The sequence below is a fragment of the Anolis sagrei genome, chromosome 11 (genome assembly GCF_037176765.1).
Source record: "Anolis sagrei isolate rAnoSag1 chromosome 11, rAnoSag1.mat, whole genome shotgun sequence".
Lineage (NCBI taxonomy): Eukaryota > Metazoa > Chordata > Lepidosauria > Squamata > Dactyloidae > Anolis > Anolis sagrei.
Window position 1 is genome coordinate 8553597 of NC_090031.1, and position 24148 is coordinate 8577744.

Sequence of the window (24148 nt, forward strand, 5' to 3'; positions counted from 1 at the left end):
GAGACTTTTTTCTATTCTGGAACCCTATTGGTCGGCTTCCGCTGACAGACATTTGTAAAGCCCGCCCGCTTTAAGATCTCGCGATGTTTGGAGCCCTGCTCGCCGCGAGACCACTTCTTTTCTCCCCTTCCTCTAAGGCGCATGCGCTTTGAATGCACTCTCCGGCCTGCCCCCCCGCCCTTCCGCATAGAGGTCCCACGAATTCTGCGCAGGCGCACTCCAGCCTCAAAAAGAGAGAAACCCCTCTGCATGCCACACCCCTTGACAACAACACCCTCCTTGGCCCCTCCCCCCTCCGGTGCCAATCACCCTTCAGCCCCGCCTCCTTTCCCACTTTTCTTGTTTCTCGCGTTCCGCCCGCTTCAAATCTTGACCCCTTCCCATTTGGGAGGCGGGCGCTCTCTCGCCGCTCCGGCCCCTCCCTCCCAGAAGTGGGCGGGGAAACCTGTGTGAGGGGGGCAGCCGCCATCTTGGATAAAGTCTGTGTGTGTCTCTGTGAGGGGGAGAAAAACCTGGAAGTGGCGGCCGGAAAGGGGGAAACTCAGCGCGAGAAGAGTTAAGAGAAGGAGAAAGAGGAGGCTGGCTGGTTTCCCAAAGGGAGGAGCGAGAAGGGGAGAGGCCGGTCGCCGTCGCAAAGCGGAGCCAAGCTGCCCAGTCACCGCCATTCCTTCGGACCCGGGTGAGAAATCGAGGCCGAGGCCTGAGGCCTAGCTGCTGCTGCCCTTGTGGCGTTGCTTGGCAACGGGGCGGGGGTCCCTTTGGCCCCGCCCATTCCGCCAGAGGCCTCTTGCTGTTTGGCCTTCCAGGCCTAGGCCTCGCCGAAGCCTCCCACCCCCGCCTGCCTCTGCTGGGCTATGCCATTAAGGACACAGGCATGCGATGACACACGGGAGAGGGATCCTTTCGTGTTCCTTGACTGGAAACCCCCTTCCACACAGCTGTGTAGCATCCACATTGAACTGGGTTATATGGCAGTGTGGACTCAAGTAATCAAGGGCCCTTCCACACAGCCATATAACCAGGTATATCAAGGCAGAAAATCCCACAATATCTGCTTTGAACTGGGTTATCTGATGGCCCATCCACACAACCATATACCCAGAATATCAAGCCAGAAATTCCACAATATCTGCTTTGAACTGGGTTATCTGAGGGTCCTTCCACACAGACCTATATCCCAGAATATCAAGGCAGAAAATCACACAATATCAGCTTTGAATTGGGTTATCTGATGGCCCTTCAACACAGCCCTATAACCCAGTATATCAAGGCAGAAAATCCACAATATCTGCTTTGAATTGGGTTATGTGAAGGACTTTCCACACAGCCATATAACCCAGTATATCAAGGCATAAATCTGGTCCTTCCACACAGCCCTATATCCCAGAATATCAAGGCGGAAAATCCCACAATATCTCTTTGAACTGGGTTATTTGTGGGCCCATCCACACAGCCTATATCCCAGAACATCAAGGCAGAAATTCCAAGATATCTGCTTTGAATTGGGTTAGCTAAGGGTCCTCCCACACATCCCTATATGCCAGAATATCTGCTTTGAACTGGGTTATCTGATGGCCCTTCCACACAGCCCTATATCGCAGAAAATCCCACAATGTCTGCTTTGAACTGGGTTATTTGAGGGTCCTTCCACACAGTCCTATATCCCAGAATATCAAGGCAGAAAATCCCACAATGTCTGCTTTGAACTGGGTTATCTGATGGCCCTTCCACACAACCATATAACTCAAAATATCAAGGCAGAAATACCACAATGTCTGCTTTGAACTGGGCTATCTGATGGCCCTTCCACACAACCTTATAACCCAGAATGTCGGCAGAATATCCCAGTATATCAAAGTAGAAAATCCCACAATATCTGCTTTGAACTGGGTTATCTGAAGGCCCTTCCACACAACCTTATAACCCAGAATGTCAAGGCAGAATATCCCAGTATATCAAAGTAGAATATCCCACAATATCTGCTTTGAACTGGGTTATCTGATGGACCTTCCACACAACCTTATAACCCAGAATGTCAAGGCAGAATATCCCAGTATATCAAAGTAGAATATCCCACAATATCTGCTTTGAACTGGGTTATCTGATGGACCTTCCACACAACCTTATAACCCAGAATGTCAAGGCAGAATATCCCAGTATATCAAAGTAGAAAATCCCACAATATCTGCTTTGAACTGGGTTATCTGAAGGCCCTTCCACACAGCCCTATATCGCAGAATATCAAGAGAGAAATCCCCCAATATCTGCTTTGAACTGGGTTATCTGTGGACCCTTCCACACAGCCATATAACCCAGAATACCAAGGCGGAATATCCCACAATATCTGCTTTGAACTGGGTTATCTTAGGACCCTTCCACACAGCCCTATATTCCAGAATATCAAGGCAGAAAATCCACAATATCTCCTTTGAATTGGGTTATGTGAAGGACCATCCACACAGCCATATAACCCAGTATATCAAGGCAGAAATCCGGTCCTTCCACACAGCTCTGTATCCCAGAACATCAAGGCAGAAATCCCACAATATCTGCTTTAAACTGGGTTATTTGAGGGCTCTTCCACACAGCCTATATTCCAGAATATCTGCTTTGAATTGGGTTATCTGAGGGCCCTTCCACACAGCCTTATAACCCAGTATATCAAGGCAGAAAATCCCACAATATCTGCTTTGAACTGGGTTATCTGAGGGTCCTTCCGCACAGCCTATATCTCAGAATATCAAGGCAGAAAATCTCACACTCAGATAACCCTATATTATGGGATATAGGGCTGTGTGGAAGGGCCTGAAGCCCCTTTCACTCATCTGTATAAAATCCGCATTAAACTGGATTATCTGGCAGTGTGGACTCAGATAACCCAGTTCAAAGCAGATATTATGGATTATTTGCCTGGATATTCTGGGTTATATGGCTGTGTAGAAGAGCCCTCAAGCCCCTTTCACAATGCTGTATAAAACCCACATTGAACTAGATTATATGGCGCTATGGACACAGATAACCCAGTTCAAAGCAGATATTGTAGGTTATGTGCCTTGATATTCTGGGTTATATGGCTGTGTGGAAGGGCCCAAAGACTGTTGTTGATCCTTTAATGTTCCTTGATTCAAAGACTGGAATAACATCAGTTCTCAAAGGGATCTTGAAGCACCCTGTGAACTTGAGGAAGGCATCCACACTGTATAGTTAACGTGCTTTGGTGCCACTTTGACTGCCCCTCTGAGAGTTGTAGTTTTGCAAGACCTTTGCCCTTCTGGGCCAAAGAGTACCTTGCTGAAGTACAACTCCCAGAATCCCACAATGCAGCTGCATTCATTCTACTGTGTTGATGTACCTTGAGAGGAAGAAGTTGGTAGCAGAAGCTTCCTTAGAATTAAGTCTACTTCATCAATTATTAGTTATTATTAGTTATTACTACAATATTATTATGTTACCATAGTATTATATATTATAATAGTATTTTATTATATTAAGTTATAATAATATAAGGACATGGGATCACAAAGACTAACAACCCAAATGTCACTGGTCAAAATTTAAATTGCTAAAATGCCAAAGTCAAAATATTATCCAGATGTAAGCTATTTGGCCAGAAATTGAAGAGTAGTGCAGGATCATATAGTTTGACAAATTGTAGATTTGCGTGAAGCCCAAAGCAGTGGATTGATGATAAATAAAGGAATACAGGAATATTATATTGCCATAATATTATATATTTTATTATATTACATTGTTACCATGTTGATTCGAGTCTACTGTGCCATCAAATCCAATGTGCACGTCAATTTTCAAAACTCTGCAACCCAAAAAAGTATTTGCCATATTACAAGAATCTAATGCGCACTCTAATTTTGGGAAGGTAATTTAGCCAAAATAGGTGAGCATTAGAATCGAGTAAGTGTGGTATATTATTATAATATATTCCCATATACTTATTATAATATTTGATCATATTATGATGTTATTATTATTACACAATGTAACCAATGTGATAAATGTTCTGTTCCTGGTTTGAAAGTGTTATTTCTTGTTTAATTGTGCAGTACTTACTTTGAAACTAGGTTTTTGTGGCTGCAAACTCAGTTGAATTGGTTGAGACTTGATGGGGAAATTCATTGCTATTTTTCCTTCTTGCAAAAACAAAGTTTTTGGCAGTTTAATAAACATTTTCTATGTTTTTATGATAGAACCAATAAGGAAATGACATTGATAACCCAGGAATAAAAATAATAGTCACATAGTATAATAATAATTATTAATAGTTCACATACTGCCCTTTCTTGCTTCTTAAACAGACTCAAAGCAGTAAACAGTGGTAAACATGGTATTAAAAATGCACAGAGTAGACTTATGAAAGGTGATGCTTTCAGCTTCTCTCTTGCATAGGATACATCCATACCAGAGCTCTTCATCTACACTTCTTCAATATGCATCATTTCGCCATACTGTCATTCTGCTTTACTTACAATCTATAGGAAATATGAACATGTACATAAATTGTAGTAATGAAATGTATCGGGAGAACGACACTGCATCTCATTAAAACCTTTCATACATGTACACATACATACACACATATACACATACATATATGATCTGTGGTTTCATTCACAAAGACTCAGCATTTAGAATTTGCGGAATCTGAAAGAAGAGGCCCAAAGGGTTGCGATGAGTTTTCCGGGCTGTCTGGCCATGTTCCAGAAGCATTCACTCCTGACTTTTCACCTTCATCTATGCCAGGCATCCTCAGAGGTTGTGAGGTTTGTTGGAAACTAGGCAAGCGAGGTTTATATATCTGTGGAATATCCAGGGTGGGAGAAAGAACTCTTGCCTGCTTGAGGAAAGTGTGCATGTTGCCATTGGCCACCTTGATTAGCATTGAATGGCCTTACAGCTTCAAAACTTGGCTGCTTCCTGTCTAGGGGAATCATTTATTGGGAGGTGTTAGCTTGCCCTGATTGTTTCATGTCAGGAATTCCTCTCTGCTTTGAGTGTTGCTCTTTATTTACTGTCCTGATTTTAGAGTTTTTTAAATACTGGTAGCCAGATTTTGTTTTTGTTTTTTCATGGTTTCCTCCATCCTTTTGAAATTGTCTATATGCTTGTGATTTCTTGGCTTGGGTGTTAAGCAGTTTTCCTTGATCCCTGTAGATTGTTGGGATACAGGTGCAATACAGGCTTGTCTGCTTTGTATACAGGTTTCTAGCCTACTCTGTACCAGTTCAATGGAACACGCCTCTGTGAGGTGTTGCTGAGGTGTGTCTGAGAGACAGCACTCTTTGTGGCCACTCTACCCTCTTATGCAGGTGATCAATAAACGCTGCAGGAAGCCATACTGTAGTATGCTTCATACATGGTATGATACATTCTGAGGTCAGGGGAACATGGTTATGCCACTGCAGTTAGTATTGCAAAAGAAGCGCTTGCACAACTGTGTGTACTGGAAGTTCGTTATGCATTAATAGCAATACATCAATACATCATGTGTGCATTTCCAAAGAAGTAGCCATGCTTTTGGAGCCTATTCCATTCTATCCCACAACTGCACAAATGTGTTTTATACCTATCAGTTTGTACTGAATCTGAGGAAATAGGTTCGCCAGAGACGATCAGGAAACAGTATTTTCTGTTGGGTTCTGAGTGGGAAGTTTGGCCCAGTTCTCTTGTTGGTGGGATTCAAAATGCTGTTTGATTGTAGGTGAACTATACATCCCAGTAACTACAATTCCCAAATGACGAAATCAATCCCTCCCCAACTCCACCAGTATCCAGATTTGGGTGTATTGGGTATTTGTGCCAAATTTGGTCCAGTAAATGAAAATACATCCGACATATCAGATATTTACATTACAATTCATAACAGTAGCAAAATTATAGTTATGTAGTAGCAATGAAAATAATTTTAAGGTTGGGGGTCAGCACAACATGAGGAAGCCATAGGGAGGAGGGAGCAAGCTTGTTTTCTGCTTCCCTGGAGACTAGGACACAATGGAACAATGGCTTCAAACTACAAGAAAGGAGATTCCATCTGAACATTAGGAAGAACTTCCTGACTGTGAGATCTGTTCAGCAGTGGGACTCTCTGCCCCGGAGTGTGGTGAAGGCTTCTTTGGAAGCTTTTAAACAGAGGCTGGATGGCCATCAGTCAGGGTTGCTTTGAATGCAATTTTCCTGCTTCTTGTCAGAATGGGGTTGGACTGGATGGCCCATGAGGTCTCTTCCAACTCTATGATTCTAACTGTATTAAGGGGTTGCCGCATTAGGAAGGTTGAGAAACAGTGCCTCAGGTTATCACCCTGAACCATTAATTCCATCCCGTCTCTTGGGTTTCAGCAGTACTTTTTAGAACAAGAGCATTTTGTCTGGTGGTTTCACTCGTATATGTGTTGTGAATGACTGTTGGAAAGAGTAAACAAAGCCAAATGGCATGAAATGTGCCTAGTATGGAGTTGGCCTGAAATAATGTCATTCATAAATACAGCCGGCCCATCGCGTGTAGACTTAAAACAGTGCTGTTGTTGTAGTATAGTGTTTATGTTGATCAGGTGATGGAACAGTGTATGTCTTGTGTTCCTTAGCTGAAGTTTTTCCCCCCCAAGGAATAATTTCAGAGAATAAGGAATGACAAAAAAGAATTGCAAAATGAAGAAGCTAGTGAAGATGAATGAACTGTAAGAGAATCAGAAGCCACGTAGACCTTTGAGACCGCATTTCTGTGTCTTCGATCATCTGGAGAGGCCCTGCTTGCGCTCTCGCCTCCTTTGCAGGCGTGATTGGTGGGGACAAGGGAGAGGGCCTTCTCAGTGGTGGCCCCCCGACTCTGGAGCTCACTTCCCAAGGACATCAGGCATGCCCCAACATTGGCAGTGTTTAGGAGGAGCCTGAAAACATGGCTGTTCCAGCGTGCCTTCCCAGAATAAGGAAAATTCCCAGCAATATGTCCTCAGAATGCACTTTAATACTGGTTTAGGATTGACTGCGCTCCCTCATCTCTCTTAAAACCCTATACCAGATATATCCTATCTCGTTCATGCCCAGCATTTGGCCCGCTCATAGGTTTTTAAATCCTTATGTGTTATTGTTTATTGTTTATATGTGATTTATATTAATTGTATTGTATTTATTGTTTTTTTGTTTATAGCTTTTTGTTTTACTGATGTGTTGCTGGACTTGGCCTCATGTAAGCTACTCCGAGTCCCTTGGGGAGATGGTGGCAGGGTATAAATAAAGATTATTATTATTATTAATAATAATAATTATTATTATTATATATTATTATTTGAAACACAACAAGATGAGTCCACAGCAGACACTCTGCTGGCTGTTGTATTGGATCACACGTCGGACACTTCCCAAGTGTCTAGGACTGTGTGATTCAGTATTATTATTATTATTATTATTATTATTATTATCATCATCATCTTTCTAAAATGACAGTGGGATCCATAGTGATTGACATGTAATAGTTGACAATTGGGCACTGCTAGTACATCCTTGTACGCTTTGCAGGAAATTTCGAAAATAACCCCGTACCTGGGAAATTGGGACTTTGCATGATTCAGTACTCAAGATCTCAAGCATTTATGTCTGTGTGAGTTTAAAGACTTCTCTTTCTAAGGATTTCCAAATCCTTTGCAAATCTGAACACAATTGTGCTTCTCAGGAGGATTATAAGCAGCCCTCTTTGGGGAATTTAGTCCGGCGTAATTCAAAATCTTCTTTTGGGTTTGAAAACTGCCATTGTTTATACTCCAGGTGACAGGCTGAGTTTCCCTGGGAAGCTGCTCTCCAGCAGAGAGAGAGAGAGTCTCTGAATAAAACATGGAGATCTAGAAAGCCAATGTGGGGGGAATGCAGCACAATGCATTGAGCATGGCAAGAGGTTTACTTCCCTCTCCCCCTTTCTCTTCCCACATTTAAAAACGTTATGTGAAGGGATAAGAAAAGAGAAGTGTGTTGAGCGAATCCAGAAGACTGTGGTGAATGCTTACTCATCTTTTTTGGGATCTTCTCTGCAGCTCATGGCCCAATAATACCAAGACTTTTAGAAATGGGTTGCTGTGAGTTTTCTGGACTGTATGGCTATGTTCCAGAAGCATTCTCTCCTGATGTTTCACCTATATCAGAGGTTGTGAGGTTTGTTGGAAACTAGGCAAGTCAGGTTTATATATATCTGTGGAATGTCCCGGGTGGGAGAAAGAACTCTTGTTCGCTTGAGGCAAATGTGAATGTTGCAATTGGCCACCTTGATTAGCATTGAATGGCCTTGCAACTTTAAAGCTTGGGAATCCTATGTTGGGAGGTGTTTGCTGACCCTGATTGTTTCATGCCTGGAATTCCCCAACCAATACCTTTCCAGAAACCTCATTTATTTATTTATTTATCGTGTCAGGAGCAACCAGACATTTGTATTACATTCTAAACAAAACAAACAAACAAACAGATAAAACACAAAGTTTGCAAGCTTGGTAGTTGATTAAATGTCCTTTGACCAGTATCTGGCCACTTGGAGTGCCTCTGATGTTGCCGCAAGAAGGTCCTCCATTGTGCATGTGGCAGGGCTCAGGGAGGGTGCATCGCAGCAGGTGGTCAGTTGTTTGCTCTTCTCCACACTCGCATGTTGTGGATTCCACTTCGTAGCCCCATTTCTTAAGGTTGGTTCTGCATCTCGTGGTGCCAGAGTGCAGTCTGTTCAGCGCCTTCCAAGTCGCCCAGTTTTCTGTGTGCCCAGGAGGGAGTCTCTCATTTGGTATCAGCCATTGGTTGAGGTTCTGGGTTTGAGCCTGCCACTTTTGGACTCTCGCTTGCTGGGGTGTTCCAGCTAGTCTCTCTGTAGATATTAGAAAACTATTTCTTGATTTAAGTCGTTGACATGCTGGCTGATACCCAAACAAGGGATGAGCTGGAGATATCACTGCCTTGGTCCTTTCACTATTGGCTGCTACTTCCCGGCGGATGTCAGGTGGTGCAATACCGGCTAAGCAGTGTAATTTCTCCAGTGATGTAGGGCGCAGACACCCCGTGATAATGCGGCATGTCTCCCTACCTGTGTGACCGCATCTCTATCTACGAACCCACACGCTCACTCCGGTCACCTGGGGAGGCCCTGCTCGTGATTCCACCTACGTCGCAAGCGCGCTTGGTGGGGACACGGGACAGGGCCTTCTCTGTGGCGGCCCCCTGACTTTGGAATGCCCTTCCAAAGAGCTTCGTCAGGCCCCTACTCTAGCAGTTTTCAGAAGGAACCTAAAAACTTGGCTGTTCCGATGTGCCTTCGCAGATTAGGAATCCCCATCCTAGATGCACTTTAGCACAACTATTGTTGCTGCACACCGCACTTTTAATCTTACGTTCCTCCTGCCATCTCAGCACTTTTAACCCTGTACCCCATTGCGCTGGCCGAACCAGTTTTAATAGTGTCTTGATGTATTGTCATTGTGGTTATTTTGCTTAATTGTTCTGATTTGCTTTGTTTATTGTTGTGTTATGTTTTCTATTGTATTGTATTTGAGGCTTCGGCCCGTGTAAGCCGCATCGAGTCCTTCGGGAGATGCTAGCGGGGTACAAATAAAGTTAATAATAATAATAATAATAATAATAATCAGAGCCACATTCACTGCTTTAGAGTGGTGAGATGTGTTCCACACTTGGCATGCATACTCAGCAGCAGAGTAGCATAGCGCAAGGGTAGATGTCTTCACTGTGTCTGGTTGTGATCCCCAGGTTGTCCCAGTCAGCTTTCATATGATATTGTTTCTAGCACCCACTTTTTGCTTGATGTTCAGGCAGTGCTTCTTGTAGGTCACAGTATGGTCCAGAGTGATTCCCAGGTATTTGGGTGCGCTGCAATGCTCCAGAAATCTCATCAATTCACAGTATTGCAGGCTTCATTCAAATAGGAAGAGATGATACGAAAACTAGTTTTCCCATAGCTTCTTACTGTCTGCTAGCCATTGTAAACTGAGCCGATTTTGACTGCAAAAGATAACCTTCCGTAATTTCTTACACTTAATGTGGGGAACATCTGGTTTCATGCAGTCCTTGGCCTAATGTTGTATGATGCTCTACATAATCTTCCCTTTCACGGCTGATCAAGGTCCACCTTTGCTCTCTGAACCAGTTATCTGGGAATAGCAGCGGTCCAGAAAAGCAGAAAGGCGAGTGAGTGGCACAAAAAGAGCTGTGCCATTTTGCCTTTTTTTTTTTTTTGCTAAGATTGCATTTTCTGAGAAACTTCCTGATTTATTTTTGCCCAGTTTTAGCAAAAAAAATCCAAAAAAAAAAAAAAAGGCCTGTTACGTCTTCAGATTGAGAATCATAGAGTTGTAAGGAAGGGACTCCCTCTTTATTTTTTTACTTTTGGGGAGAGGAGTTTTTTCAAAGCATGGATAATTGAATCAATGGATACGGAATGTCAACTGGATTAACAGTGAGTTAAGGAACTATTGAATTCAATTTATTTATTTATTTACGACATCTCTACCCAGCCTTTCTCACCCCAGAGGGGACTCAAGGCAGCTTTACACACAGGCAATGATTCGATGCCTTAAAACACAATGTACATTTAAATAAATATTAAAATAAATATTAAAATAGAATTAGAAAGTACACTAAAACAATTAAAACATTTAAAAACTATACATTCAGAGCTAAACACATAATTCACGAGTGTAATCCAGTGTAATCCAGGCCGTTCCAATGGTCATTGCAGATTCTTCCACAAGGCTTAGTCACAAAGCTACGTTTTCACTCTCTTGTGGAAGATCAGGAGAGAGGGGTTGATCTAATATCCCTAGGGAGTTCCACAGCTGAGGGCTACCACTGAGGAGGCCCTGCCTCTCGTCTCTGCCAATCAGGCCTGTGAGGGAGGCAGGACCGAAAGCAGGGCCTCCTCAGATGTTCTTAAGCTCCGAGATGGTTCATAGGGAGAGATCTGTTCAGACAGGTAAGCTGGGCCAGAACTGTTTAGTAGCAGATTGGTACCCAGTGGAGCTGACGTAACAGAGGGGTTGTATGCTGTATGCTGTCCCAGTGAGCAATCTGGTTGCTACCCGTTGGACCATTTGTAGCTTCTGAACAGTCTTCAAAGGCAGCCCCACGTAGCACGCATTGCCGTAGTCTGTTTAGTTTCCCATTATAGTTTTATAGATCATTTTCTCTTAAACCTATTATGCTACTAGCCATCACTTGTGAATGAAATTTTATTTGGGAGTCTATAGCAAGGGTTTGGAGTGTATTAACCCTGTCTTCTTTTCTCCTCTCTAGTGCCACAATGGCGACTGCACCTTACAACTATTCCTACATTTTTAAGTACATCATTATCGGTAAGTCAAACTATATTCCACCTTTTAAGAAATGAAAATTCTGTATTATCTCATAGTTGGTCTCTGTAGTTGATATCATGTCAAATATGGCACTGGGAATAGTTTCGAGTAATTTCCGAAGACCTAACTTCCTTTTCCCTCACTTCTTACCTTTTAATAGGGGACATGGGTGTAGGAAAGTCCTGCTTGCTCCACCAGTTTACAGAAAAGAAATGTAAGTATGTTTGCAATGCTTAGTAATGCTAGTAATTTTGAATGTGGGTTTGTTTTTTCATCCCAACACAAATAGATTGATTTAGGCTTCTTCCATTCTATGACTTGATAGCAAAGCAGAGAGGGAAAATGGTTAGCAAGTGGTTATTAGTCAAAATTTGATGTATTTTACATTTGTAGTACAGCCCATAGCTTGCTAGAGAATGTAGGGGGGTTAGTTCAAAAAGTGATGTATAAACTGACCTGAATATAAGCCACAAAAAACTGGGAAAATTTGTTGACGGTGGGAAAGGCAACAGCTACTGGTAAATTTCAAAATAAAAATATATATCAATAACATGACATTAATTGAAGCATCAGTAGGTTGAATGTTTTTGAATATTTACTGTATTTCAAAGAAAACAGTAAACTAGCTCTGTAAGTGGAAAAGTAGGCTCAACCAAAACAATATGGTATCAACAATAACCTAATAATAATATTAATAATAATAACAGAACTTCATTTTTATCCCGCCCTATCTCCCCATGGGGACTCAGGCAGATTTCCAACATAGTAACAGGCAAACATTCAATGCCTATATAAACAATGCAGCTAGATATAGATCTATAATTATATATATTAATTTCACATATGCATTTCTCCCTGAAACTTTGACAGATTCTCTCTATATATGTGCATTTCCCTCCTGCAATATTTGCAAGCCCTATATACCTATATATCTATGTTTATATCTATCTAGACATGTCTATATACATTTGTGTGTGCATTTCCCCCCTGTAATATTTGCACACCCTATATATCTATTTTCATATCTATCTAGCCATGTCTATATATATTTGTGTGTGCATCTCCCCCCCCCCCCCCCCGGTAATATTTGCAAGCCCTATATATCTATATTCATATCTAGATATAGATAATTAAGAGAACAAAAATGCACATATAAAGTTAATACATTTAAATACACAGAAAAAAGTCAGGAAATTGGGTGAGTTTGAAAGAGAGCCATATAAACAAGGAGGACACGGAGTATATCTCCTTTCACTCCTTCCCTTCTTTTTGATTGGAAAAGAAAGCACACTGTTAAGGGAGATAAGAGGAGAGATAAATATATCATATATTGCAAGCAATGGCTTCCAGGCTCTGCTGTCTGGCCTTGACCCCATTATAAGCCAAGGGAGGCTTTTTCAGCTCAAAAAAGGGTTGAAAAAATTGGTTTATCTTCAAATATATACGATATTACTTTTTCTTTTTTTAATTTACTAGGATTGTACGCTTAAAGTTGTGAGGCCTTGGTATCTCCATCAAGTCTTTACTAGAAGCACTTGGTCATATGACTCTCTCTCCCTCTCTATCTCTCCCTCTCTCTGGCGATAGTTATGGCGGATTGTCCCCATACAATTGGTGTTGAGTTTGGTACAAGAATAATTGAAGTTAGTGGCCAAAAAATTAAGCTGCAGATCTGGGATACGGCAGGACAAGAGCGATTCCGGGCTGTCACACGGAGCTACTACAGAGGAGCAGCAGGGGCGCTTATGGTCTACGATATTACTAGGTAAGTAAGGCCTCTTTCCATGTTAGGATGGCTTTTTTACACATTCCCCCATTCCCAGAGCGGCCAAACCTTCTGGCAGTCACTCAGCTTGGCTGCCTGTTTGGGGGAGGAAAGACCATTGCCTTATGTTCTCTGCAATTACGTCTCCTTGATGCAACAAGGTATAAGCTGACATATTACTTGGAGTGGAAACTGTTGAAATAGTAAGTTGTCATATTTCTCTCTCTCTCTCTTGCAGAAGAAGCACGTATAATCATCTAAGCAGTTGGCTGACAGATGCAAGGAACCTAACTAATCCAAATACTGTGAGTTTGGCTATTTAAGAATAATTGCATTACAAGTTGAGGTTTTTGCAGTTTAATAAACTTTTTCCATGTTGTTATGATAGAGCCAATTAAGAAATGACATTGTATAACTCAGGAACAAAAATCATAGTCTTACATAGTTAAATTAGTTGTTGTTTGCCTGACCTTTCTTTATTTTTCCAGTGGGAATACATTCAATATGACAGTATTGGATCCCTTTTTAAGCCACTAGTTGTATAGAAGCATGTTGTTAGCAATATGTTCTCAAATGCACTTTAACATTGATTTAGGATTGCCTGCGCGCCCTCATCTTTCTTTGAAAACCCTATCCTAGTTATACCCTACCTTGTTCATGCCCAGCATTGTTTTTATAAATTTTAAATTATTAATGTATTGTCGAAGGCTTTCATGGCCGGAATCACTGGGTTGTTGTAGGTTTTTTCGGGCTATATGGCCATGGTCTAGAGGCATTCTCTCCTGATGTTTCGCCTGCATCTATGGCAAGCATCCTCAGAGGTAGTGAGGTCTGTTTAAATTATTACATTTGGCCCGGTCATAGGTTTTTTAAATGCTTGTATGTTATTGTTTATTGTTTATTTTTGTTTATGAGATTTATTTTACTGTTTTTGTATTGATTATTGTGTTATTTTGTTATTTGTGTTGTAAACCGCGTTGAGTCGCCGATTTAGGCTGAGAAACGGCGGTATATAAGCACAGTAAGAAATAAATAAATAAATAAATAAATAAATAAATATTGCCTTCATTTTATTGATGTACTGCGGGCTTGGCCTCATGTAAGCCGCACTGAGTCCCTTGGGGAGATGTTAGCAGGATACAAATAAAGTTTTTTTATTATTATTAGTTGATATGGAAGGAAGTTGAGACACTTAGTGCATTGGGGGGAGGGGGGGTCATGTGTGGCTGGAGAAGAGAGGAAGGTGTAAGGCTGGTAGAAGCCCTGCAAAGGCCTTCTATCAGCTCCTCACGTTCCTGCCGGGCCAGGCTTCTCTTCTTCTCTCGGCACAGCAATCCAGCTGAGTCTCTGTGCTGAGAGGGGAGGAAAGAAAGGTGCAAGGCTGATAGAAGGGCTTCTTTCAGCCGCGCACCTTCCCACTGGGCTGGGCCACTCCTCTCCTCCTGGGACAGCAACCCAGCTTGGTTGCTGTGTCTAGAGGGGAGGAGAGGAAGGTGAAAGGCTGACCACACGCTTCCCCGCTGGGCTGGCCTGCCCCTCTTGGCACAGCAACCCAGCTGTGTCGCTGTGCAAGAGGAGAGGAAGGTGCATGGCTCCCGTCAGGCCTTCCTGTCAGGCCAGGCCAGGCCTCTCCTCTTGGCACAGCAACCTAGCTGGGTTGTTGTGGCGAGAAGAGAGGAAAGTGCAAGGCTGATAGAAGAACTTCTTTCAGCTGCACACCTTCCTGCTGGGCCGGGTTGCTCGTCTTCTCCCCTCGCAGCACAACAACCCAGCTTGGTCGCTGTGCTGAGGGGAGGAGAGGAAGGCACTGTGTCGAGAGGAGAGATAGAAGCCCTTCCCGCCAGGCCGGGTTTCTCCTCGGCACAGCAACCCGGTTGGGCCGCTGTGCTGAGAGGGGAGGAGGCGTGTGGCTGGTAGAAGCCCCGCACCTTCCTGCTATGCCTCTCCTCTTGGCACAGCGACCCAGCTGTAGGCAGTTCCTTGTGCCGAGAGGAGGGGAGAGGAAGATGAGTTTCTCCCTGCCGGGCGTCTCCTACTTCTCCAGTCCTTCCGACATAAGGACGCAGTGGTGGGCCCCAATGGCCTTATGCGGAAGGGAGAGAGGGGAAAAAGAGGGTTGGAGGAAAGCCTCTGACGGGCCGTATGTGGCCCACGGGCCTTAGTTTGCCCATCCCTGTTTTAACCTCTACCCTCAATGCTTTTAAAATGGCCTTTGTCAATTAAATCAAATAAGCTCCTAACTTATCTCGGTCTTACAACTTTGCATCTGAAATGGGGAGGTGTTGAGATTCTGGACTGCAATTGTGTTAGTTCTAAGTAGCTTCAGCTAGTTTGTGTTCTTCAGATATGCTCTCCAAGGCACAGTCTATGCAACTTTATTCATACTGAGACTTTCCCCTTACTCTTTGATAACCATTAAACAAAGTTCACTTCCAGGAAATGACTTCTATCTGTGCTGTTGGGCTTTCCCTTGCCTCCTCTGTGGCATTTAAGAGCAAATTGTACACATTCTGTGCCAGTTCAGTTGGATCTGGTCTTTGCAGGCATACTTCTTGCCAGCCAAGCTGGCTTCCTCTTTCTGAATTATTTCACAATGAGTCTTTCCATGTGATGTGAAACCCTGTGTCTTGTCTTGGGAACAGGTGATCATTCTTATAGGAAACAAAGCAGACCTGGAGGCCCAGCGGGATGTGACGTACGAAGAAGCCAAGCAGTTTGCTGAGGAAAATGGTGAGTGTTGGCAATGGCAGAAAAGAGAAGAACCAACCGCAGTTTGCCATACAACTAAATGGGGGCTCTTCTTCATAAAGGGGAGGTATGTGAGTTGTTGTGAGCTTTCCAGGCTGAATGGCCATGTTCCAGAAGCATTTTTTCCTGATGTTTCGCCCATATTTATGGCAGGCATCCTCACAGATTGTAAGGTCAGGGGTTTATATACCTCTGGAATAAAGTCCAGGGTGGAAGAAAGAACTCTTTGTCTGTTTGAGGCAACTGTGAATGTTGCAGTTGGCCACTTTGATTAGCATTGAATGGGCTTGCAATTTCAAAGCCTGGAAATCCTATGTTGGGAGGTGTTCGCTGACTGGGCTGAGAGAACTCCCCATGGCTACTCCATCTTTCTGCTCATAGAATTTATTGTCTCACTGGAAGTAGCTTGTGGTGAGGCAATGGTGAAACACGACTGTGATGTCTTCTGGGAAATTCTGGTTGATTGGTGCAATGATGTCTGCTACCTGGACCTTGGTAAATAGAGACACCACATCAAAGCGGATCAGTTTGTCGTTGGTGTTGAGTTTGAGCTTGCTGATATTTTCAATGAGGTGGGTTGAGTCCTTGTTGTAGTGCGTAGTGAGCACAATATGGGTTTGTAACTGTGTGGCCAAAAATTTTGCCAAATCGTATGTGGGGGATCTGGTGGCACTCATGATGGGTCTGAGTGGGGTGGAGTACTTACGGATTTTTAGGAGTCCATAAAGCCTAGGTGGCAGGGCTTCCAATTTGCAGAGTTGTTGGCATATGTCGAAGGGCTTTAATTGTGCTACTTTTTTTACTTGGGTTATGTACGTGGGATTTCTAACCTTGCTAATATTTCCTTTTGTTTTCAAACAGGGTTGCTGTTTCTCGAAGCCAGTGCAAAAACGTAAGTGATGTAATCTCTGTATAAGGATGACTTTATTGAGTTGAATCTGTTGACAGAATAGTCTTTACAACTGCCTTTTTTAGTCCTTGTCACTTCTGTGTATCATTCCTTTGGTCTGTGGAATATTGGGTCGATTGGATGCATTTGCACGTTCCTGGTTTTCCAACGATACTTGGAAATCGTTGGAAAATCTCAGTGTATACAAAAGTGTTCCATTCTTTTGGAGTTTTAGCTCACTGATCTCAACATCTTTTCCCATTATCCCTGATCCATTGAAATTCATTTGGCTGCCGGGTTTTCCTCTCTTCAGGCCAGCTTCCTGTGTCTGACCTTTGCTTCTTAAATATTTATGGAAATATTAAGTAATCTCAGTGCTGAGGGCTTAGCGAAGGATGATTTTCATCTCAGAGTTACTTCTGCCTGAATATTATACCTCACAATATGTGGCCGCTCAGGGGATGCGTCCTGTGCTTTTTTGTGTTAAGGAGTAAGTGGTTTTGACAAATGGAGGGCCAGGGATTGCGAGGCGGAGTTGACATTCCAGTCCCAACTCTGGAGAAAATTGCAACAGTTCGAAATGAGGCATTGCGTTGACTTCTGATTTAAGGTCTTTTTGTTCTGACAGTGCTGTTGTATGGAGTAGAAATTGTTGAGCAAGTGAAAACTAGGGACGTGGTTGTGTTTTGTGTAGTGGATGCAGAAGGTAGTGTTTATATGTGATACAATGGCCTTTCAGGTCAAGCGAGGTTCTTTCTTTTCTTTTGTATATAACTTAATTTGGTGATGCAGATAAATTCTAACAATTACAATTTTTCATATATTTGTACATTTCTATATTAAGTCTTATGACTTTTCGGTTGATTTCGGCTTTTCTATCCTTTCCATCGCTATACTTATCTACTTAGACCTATCCATTTTTCCCTTTCAGTTACATATATATTTATTTGTTTGATCATAAAAATGGTCTTGATTCTATTCTGTATATTTTTCTTTACCTTTTTACTTTGTCCATAAGCCCCCTCCGTTTCAGTGTATTGTGGAAGGCTTTGATGGCTGGAATCACTGGGTTGTTGTGAGTTTTCTAGGCTGTATGGCCATGTTCCATGTTCTGTAACATGGGCATGCAGCCCGGAAAACTCACAGCAACCCCGATAAACTGGGTTGTTGTAGGTTTTTTTGGGCTATATGGCCATGTTCTAGAGGCATTCTCTCCTGACGTTTCGCCTGCATCTATGGCAAGCATCCTCAGAGGTAGTGATAACCCGGACTTCCGGGTGCATGAAGATGGCGGAGAGTTGCACACACTAGAGCTCTGCAAAGGTGTGTGAGCGTTGGAGCTGATCGGGTAAAGCTTAGCTCTCTTCCCTTTACGGATTGATGTAGAGGGAACAGCGAAACCGGGAGGGTCAGCTGACGGTCCAAAAGGGGGTCTTCTCTTCAAGAGGAGATCACCAAAAGGACCCGGTATTGACTCTGTAACATGGGCATGCAGCCCGGAAAACTCACAGCAACCCCGATAAAATGGGTTTTTGTAGGGTTTTTTGGGCTATATGACCGTGTTCTAGAGGCATTCTCTCCTGACGTTTCGCCTGCATCTATGGCAAGCATCCTCAGAGGTAGTGACAACCCCAATAACCCCGATAAAGTTATTTTATTCTCTTTTGTTGGCACTTTCATGGTGTAGCCTTGCACGGCAGTGTGGGGTCTATTCTCACTCTTGAGCTTCTCTGAGTGTTGTGTGGTCGAAGGCTTTCATGGCCAGAATCACTGAGTTGCTGTGAGTTTTCTGGACTGTTTGGTCATGTAACCCAGTCTCTAGTGCAGGGGTCCTCAAACTAATGCCCGGGGGCTCCAAAGTCATTTACCTGGCCCCCACTCAGGGTCAATCTGTCTGAAATGACTTGAAAGCACACAATAACAACAACAACAATCCTATCTTATCAGCCAACAGCAGACCCACACTTCCCATTGAAATACTAATGTTTATATTTGTTAAAGTTCTTCATTTTAATCATTGTATTGTTTTAAAGTTTTTTGCACTACAAATAAGATATGGAAAGTGTGCACAGGAATTAATTCATATTTTTTTCAAATTATAATCTGGCTGTAGTGAAATTGCTACTCTATGTTAAAGTTTTGGTGTATAGCTCTATGTTTACATGTGGCAGATAGGGAAGAATAGGTACAGACAGGGTAGCAACAGCAGACATAGGATTCATTTGCATATGTGAAGCCTGTTGGTCATATGCAGATTAGCGTAGGTCCAAAATGACATTTGGAGAGAGAGAGAGCTGAACATTCCAAAGGGGTGGAGCCAAGGTTCTGAAAGAGGCAGTTAGAGTGAGAGAGTTTGAAAATGACAGTTAGGAATCTGTGTGTGAAGAGGAGAGTTGGTTTTTGAGTGCCTGATAGAAATAAGCAGTTATGAAGATGTGTTAAAGACTTCTGATATAGAGAAGCAGTTAGTTAAATAGAGCTCGAGTTTTAAGGAACATAAAGAAGGCTAGTGTTGCCTGAGTCGGAATATAATTCAGCCAAGAGTGTGTAAAGCAAGTAACATGTTTGTGAATGTGAAACATTGAAAGTTTATTCAGAAAAGTAAACCAAGTAAATGATGCTGACTGTAAGCCTCAAGATTGCAACGAAACACAAATGTAACCACAAGCTTTGAAGCCAGAAGTTATAAATAAAACTGCGTTACTTGGTTATATACAAGAGTGTTTCATTGCCTGTGACATAAAGCACAAAGGTTTAACAGCACACAGAAAGTCCCAGCCAATATAAAAGAAGAAACTGAATCAGTATAAGGCAGCAAAGAGGTTTTTTAATAAGGAAATAGTCTCTCTCCTTCACCACACTGGCCCTCCGACAGTTTAAAAAGTTTGAGGACCCCTGCCCTAAAGTATTGCTCCCCCATCTATTCTGCATGGATGTTGCTCACTGCTCCTCCTTCCTTTCCTTTCCGCCCCAGGGGGGAGAACGTCGAGGACGCCTTCCTGGAGGCGGCCAAGAAGATCTACCAGAACATCCAGGACGGGAGCCTGGACCTCAACGCGGCTGAGTCGGGCGTCCAGCACAAGCCCTCAGCCCCTCAGGGCGGACGGCTAACCAGCGAACCCCAGCCCCAGAGAGAAGGCTGCGGATGCTAGTGACCTCCATCCCTCGGCTCCGTTTCCTGACCTTTCACCTCTGTTAGGAGCCCCTCGGCTTCGGTTTTCCCCCCTCTGTACATCTTTACCGGGTTTAATCAAAAACTCCTGAGGCGACAGTTTATAATACAGTACTAAACTGCTAAAAACAAAACAAACAAAACAAATATAAATACGTAAACAAATAAGAGAAACTTAGATGTAATCAGGTTATCAAAGGCAAGTAGAGTCATATCCTCTCCCTGCATGGTAAATCTAGAAGTCTTTAATGCCTCCCCCCTCCCTTCCCTCCCACCCATGTTTGTCCTTGTGAATAGATGTCACCAATTCATGATTTCTTAACAAAACAAAACAAAACCCAGAGCACTGGATGCTGGACCTCACGATTTTTACTCTTCTTCTGCTTCCTCTCGGTCTCTCTTTCTCTCGTAAGGTTTAACTTCATTAGCTTCTGCCTTTCTTCCCCATCGGTCACTGCTCCGAATCGGTCCCTTTTCAAAGGATTTTGCTGTGAGACGGCTTGAAGGGTTGAACGGGATGATTTTGCCCGAGTATGGGGAATTATTGGGGGACCTTTCTCCCTCCATCTTGGCCTCATGCTCCGTAGCTTGACGCTGCCTCTTCCTTTTTTTAAAAAACACTTAAACATAAACATGTATATGTTTCGAAGGAAACCTAGCTAACACAGTGTATGATTTTAATGAAAATGAGTGACTGCCATGGAAAATTCTAGATTTATCCAAACTCATGCTCTGCCCCTTCGTCTCCATCCAACCTGTTGCCGTTTTCCATTGATCTTGTGCAATCGATGCTGCACCCCCCCCCCCCACTTTTCCTTGCATTGCACCCAGCTTCCCTTTTCCTGCCTTATTATAGCATAGGAAGGCTGGGCTCTATGATAACGGCACATCTTAACGGTTTTATGGAAAACTGTTTCCTTCATTGCACCCCCTATAACAGGTATGGGCAAACCCAGGCCCGGATGCAGCCCCTTGTACTCCTCTTAGGCCCTCCTCTCTCACCATCCTATTCTTCCTTCCTTCCCTCTTTCCTCCCTCCTTCCCCTCTCCTTCCCCCATTTCGTCCTTCATTCCTTCCTCCCTTCCCTCTTCCTCCCTCCCTCTATTCCCTTCCACCCTTTTGTCCTTCCATCCTTCCCTCTTTCTCCTTCCTTCCCTTTTGTCTTTCCTTCCTTCTTACCTCCCTCACTTCTGTCCCTCTTTCTCCTTCCATCCTTCCGTTCCACCCTTTCATCCTTCCTTCTTTCCCTTTTGTCTTTTCTTCTTTCCTTTATCCTTCCTTTCCATCCCTCTCTTCCTTTCTTCCTTCTTTTTTTCCTTCCTCCTTCCCTTCCCCTTTCTCCTTTCTTCCCTTTCATCTTTCCTTTATCCTTCCCTTCCTTCCATCCCTCTCTTCCTGCCTTTCTTCTTTTTCTTTCCTCCTTCCCTTTCTTTCTCCTTCCTTCCTTCCCTTTTGTCTTTCCTTCCTTCTTGCCTCTCTCCCTTCTGTCTCTCTTTCTCCTTCCACCCTTTCGTCCTTCCTTCCCTATTTTTCCTTCTCTCTTTCCCTTTTGTCTTTCCTTCTCTTCCTTTATTCCTTCTCTTTTTTCTTCCTCCTCCCTTCCCCCCTTCCCCCCTTCCCTTTTGTCTTTCTGTCTTTCCTTTATCCCTCCCTTCCTTCCATCCTTCTCTTCCTGCCTTTCTCCTTTTTCTCTCCCTTCTGTCTCTTTCTCCTTCCATCCTTCCGTTCCACCCTTTCGTCCTTCCTTATCTATTTTTCCTTTCTTCTTTCCCTTTTGTCTTTCCTTCTCTCTTTCCCTTCCATCCTTCCTTTCTTCTTTTTTCTTTCTCTTTCCCCCTTTTCCTTCCTTCCCTTTCATCTTTCTGTCTTTCCTTTATTCTTCCCTTCCTGCCTTTCTTCTTTTTCCTTCCCCCTTCCTTTCTACTTCTTTCCTTCAATCTTTCCTTCTTTCTTCCCTCCCTCCATTCCCTTTTGTCTTTCCTTCTTTTCATTCCTCCTTACCTCTCTCTCTCTCCCTTCCATCCCTCTTTCTCCTTTCTATCCTTTTGTCCTCCCCCCCCTCCCCTTTTCTCCTTCTTTTATCCTTCCTTCAATTTAACCACCGCTCCCTTCCACCCTTTTGTCCTTCATTCCTTCCCTCTTTCCTTCCTTCCATCACTGGGCAACCAGTCCTCCTAGCAGGGAGTGCTAGCATCCGGCCACCAAGTTAGAAAGTTTGCCCACACCTGCTCTATATAAGATTTCAGGCTTATATTTGTGGCGTTTGACACTACAGCAGCGAATGGGCTTCACTTCCTCCTATTCCTCCTACATACAGACCTGTCAGGTTGAAGCCACATCTCGGCCCGTCCCCCTTTTTTTGAAAAAAAAGAGGGCAACAAATTGTTATTAAGCATGATGGGGGCAAGACGAGCATGTCCTGAACTTAGTAATACAGTAAATAAACAATCCTTGTCAAGACACTAAAAGCAAGGCCGTGTTCCAATATGTTAAAAGGACGATCAACCAGCATATTTGTACAGTCGATGTTAAATAAAAGCCAAAACTGGAATGTGCAAAATGATTATATATTATAGTGTTTTGGTAACCTGTGCACTGTCCCTTCTTGGTGTGTGTTCCCCCCCTTTTTTTTCTTCCTTTGGCTCTGGTTAGGTTTCTTTTCCTTCGATCTAGGATTCTTATCATAGGTGAGTGTTACACAAAACTGCAGCTTCTGAATTTCAATTGCACCAGGCGGGGTGTTTTTTTTTATGATGATGATGATGATTTGCCCAGGGACCACGAGCCGTTGTTGACGTTCAGTTTGGGCAAAAGGCCGTCGCTTCCGGCAACTTCCTGGCGGTGCAATACCCCCTCCCCCTCCCCTATTTCCTCGTGTTCCCCAAAACTTAAAGATTCGGTTGGTCTTTTGTTTCTGTGACAGGACTAATTTGGGCTGCTGTACTCATCATTTAATGTAACAATGCTATTATCTAAATATTTGTAAATAAAGTACCTATATCTAGATACAAGGGACAAGAGTCGTTCTTTGGAGATGTACACTTCCAGGGGGCGAAACTATACATACAAATTATTATTATTATTATTATTATTATTATTATTATTATATGGAAATAGTAACAGAATGTGAAAATGTTCTGTTCCTGTGTTGTCAAAGGCAAGAATCACTGGGTTGCTGTGAGGTTTCTGGGCTGTCTGGCCATATTCCAGAAGCATTCTCTCCTGACATTTCACCCATATCTATGGCAGGCATCATCAGAGGTTGAGGGGTCTGTTGGAAACTAGGCAAGTGAGGTTTATATATCTGTGGAAGGTCCAGGGTGAGAGAAAGAGGCAAGTGGAAATGGTGAGGCCCTGCTCACGCTCCCACCTCCTTCGCAGGTGCAATGAGGGAGGGCCTTCTCGGTGGTGGCCCCTCGACCCCCCTCGACTTCCCAGGGACATTAAATATGCCCCAACTTTGGCAGTCTTTAGGAGAAGCTTGAAAACGTGGATGTTCCAGTGTGCCTTCCCAGAATAAGGAGAACTCTCAGCAATATGCCCTCATAATGCACTTTAATACTGACTTAGGATGGATTTTGTTCCCTCGTTTCTCTCTGAAAAATCCTATTTCAGTTACATTTTACCTGTTCACGTCAGCATATTTTCAATTTTAATCTATTACATTTGGCCCGGCCATTTTTAATATGTCATTATTGATTGTTTTTGTTATGTGATTTATATGATTTGTATTTTATTGATTGTTTATTAATGTTGTGTTATTGATGTTTGTTTGATGTACTTCGGGCCTGGCCTCATGTAAGCCGCACCGAGTCCCTTGGGGAGATGGTAGCGGGGTACAAATAAAATGTATTATTTATTATTATTATTAAATGTTGCAGTTGGCCACCTTGTATAGCATTTGATGTAAATAAAGAGCAACACTCAAAAGCAGGGCAATTCCAGACAAGAATCAATCAGGGCTAGCTAACACCTCATAGAATCATTGTTGGAAGAGACCTCATCGGCCATCCAGTCCAACCTGCCACCAAGAAGCAAAATTGCATTCAAAGCACCCCCAACAGATGGCCATCCAGCCTCTGTTTAAAAGCTTCCAAAGAAGGAGCCTCCACCACAGCCTCCACGGGGCAGAGAGTTCCACTCCTGAACAGCTCTCACAGTCAGGAAGTTCGTCCTAATGTTCAGATGGAATCTCTTGTAGTTTGAAGCCATTATTCCAAGTACTAGTCTC

At 43.2% G+C, this 24148-nt stretch overlaps 1 protein-coding gene across 1 annotated transcript; it reads left to right on the forward strand.

Annotated features, from left to right (window-relative positions):
- Positions 1 to 415: 415 nt before the first annotated feature.
- On the forward strand, positions 416 to 22928 carry RAB14 (RAB14, member RAS oncogene family). The gene is made up of 8 exons (XM_060757368.2): positions 416 to 679; positions 11284 to 11342; positions 11503 to 11556; positions 12930 to 13107; positions 13346 to 13412; positions 15750 to 15837; positions 16717 to 16747; positions 19719 to 22928. The coding sequence occupies exons 2-8, from the start codon at positions 11291 to 11293 to the stop codon at positions 19894 to 19896; spliced, it is 648 nt and encodes a 215-aa protein (XP_060613351.1). The 5' UTR covers positions 416 to 679; positions 11284 to 11290; the 3' UTR covers positions 19897 to 22928.
- Positions 22929 to 24148: the final 1220 nt, after the last annotated feature.

Bases quoted from the DNA above. Each gene is read 5' to 3' on its own strand.
- RAB14 (XM_060757368.2), top strand. From the start codon at position 11,291: ATGGCGACTGCACCTTACAACTATTCCTACATTTTTAAGTACATCATT. The intron at 11,343-11,502 runs GTAAGTCAAACT...ACCTTTTAATAG, and splicing joins TTTTAAGTACATCATTATCG to GGGACATGGGTGTAGGAAAG. The intron at 13,108-13,345 runs GTAAGTAAGGCC...TCTCTCTTGCAG, and splicing joins ATGGTCTACGATATTACTAG to AAGAAGCACGTATAATCATC.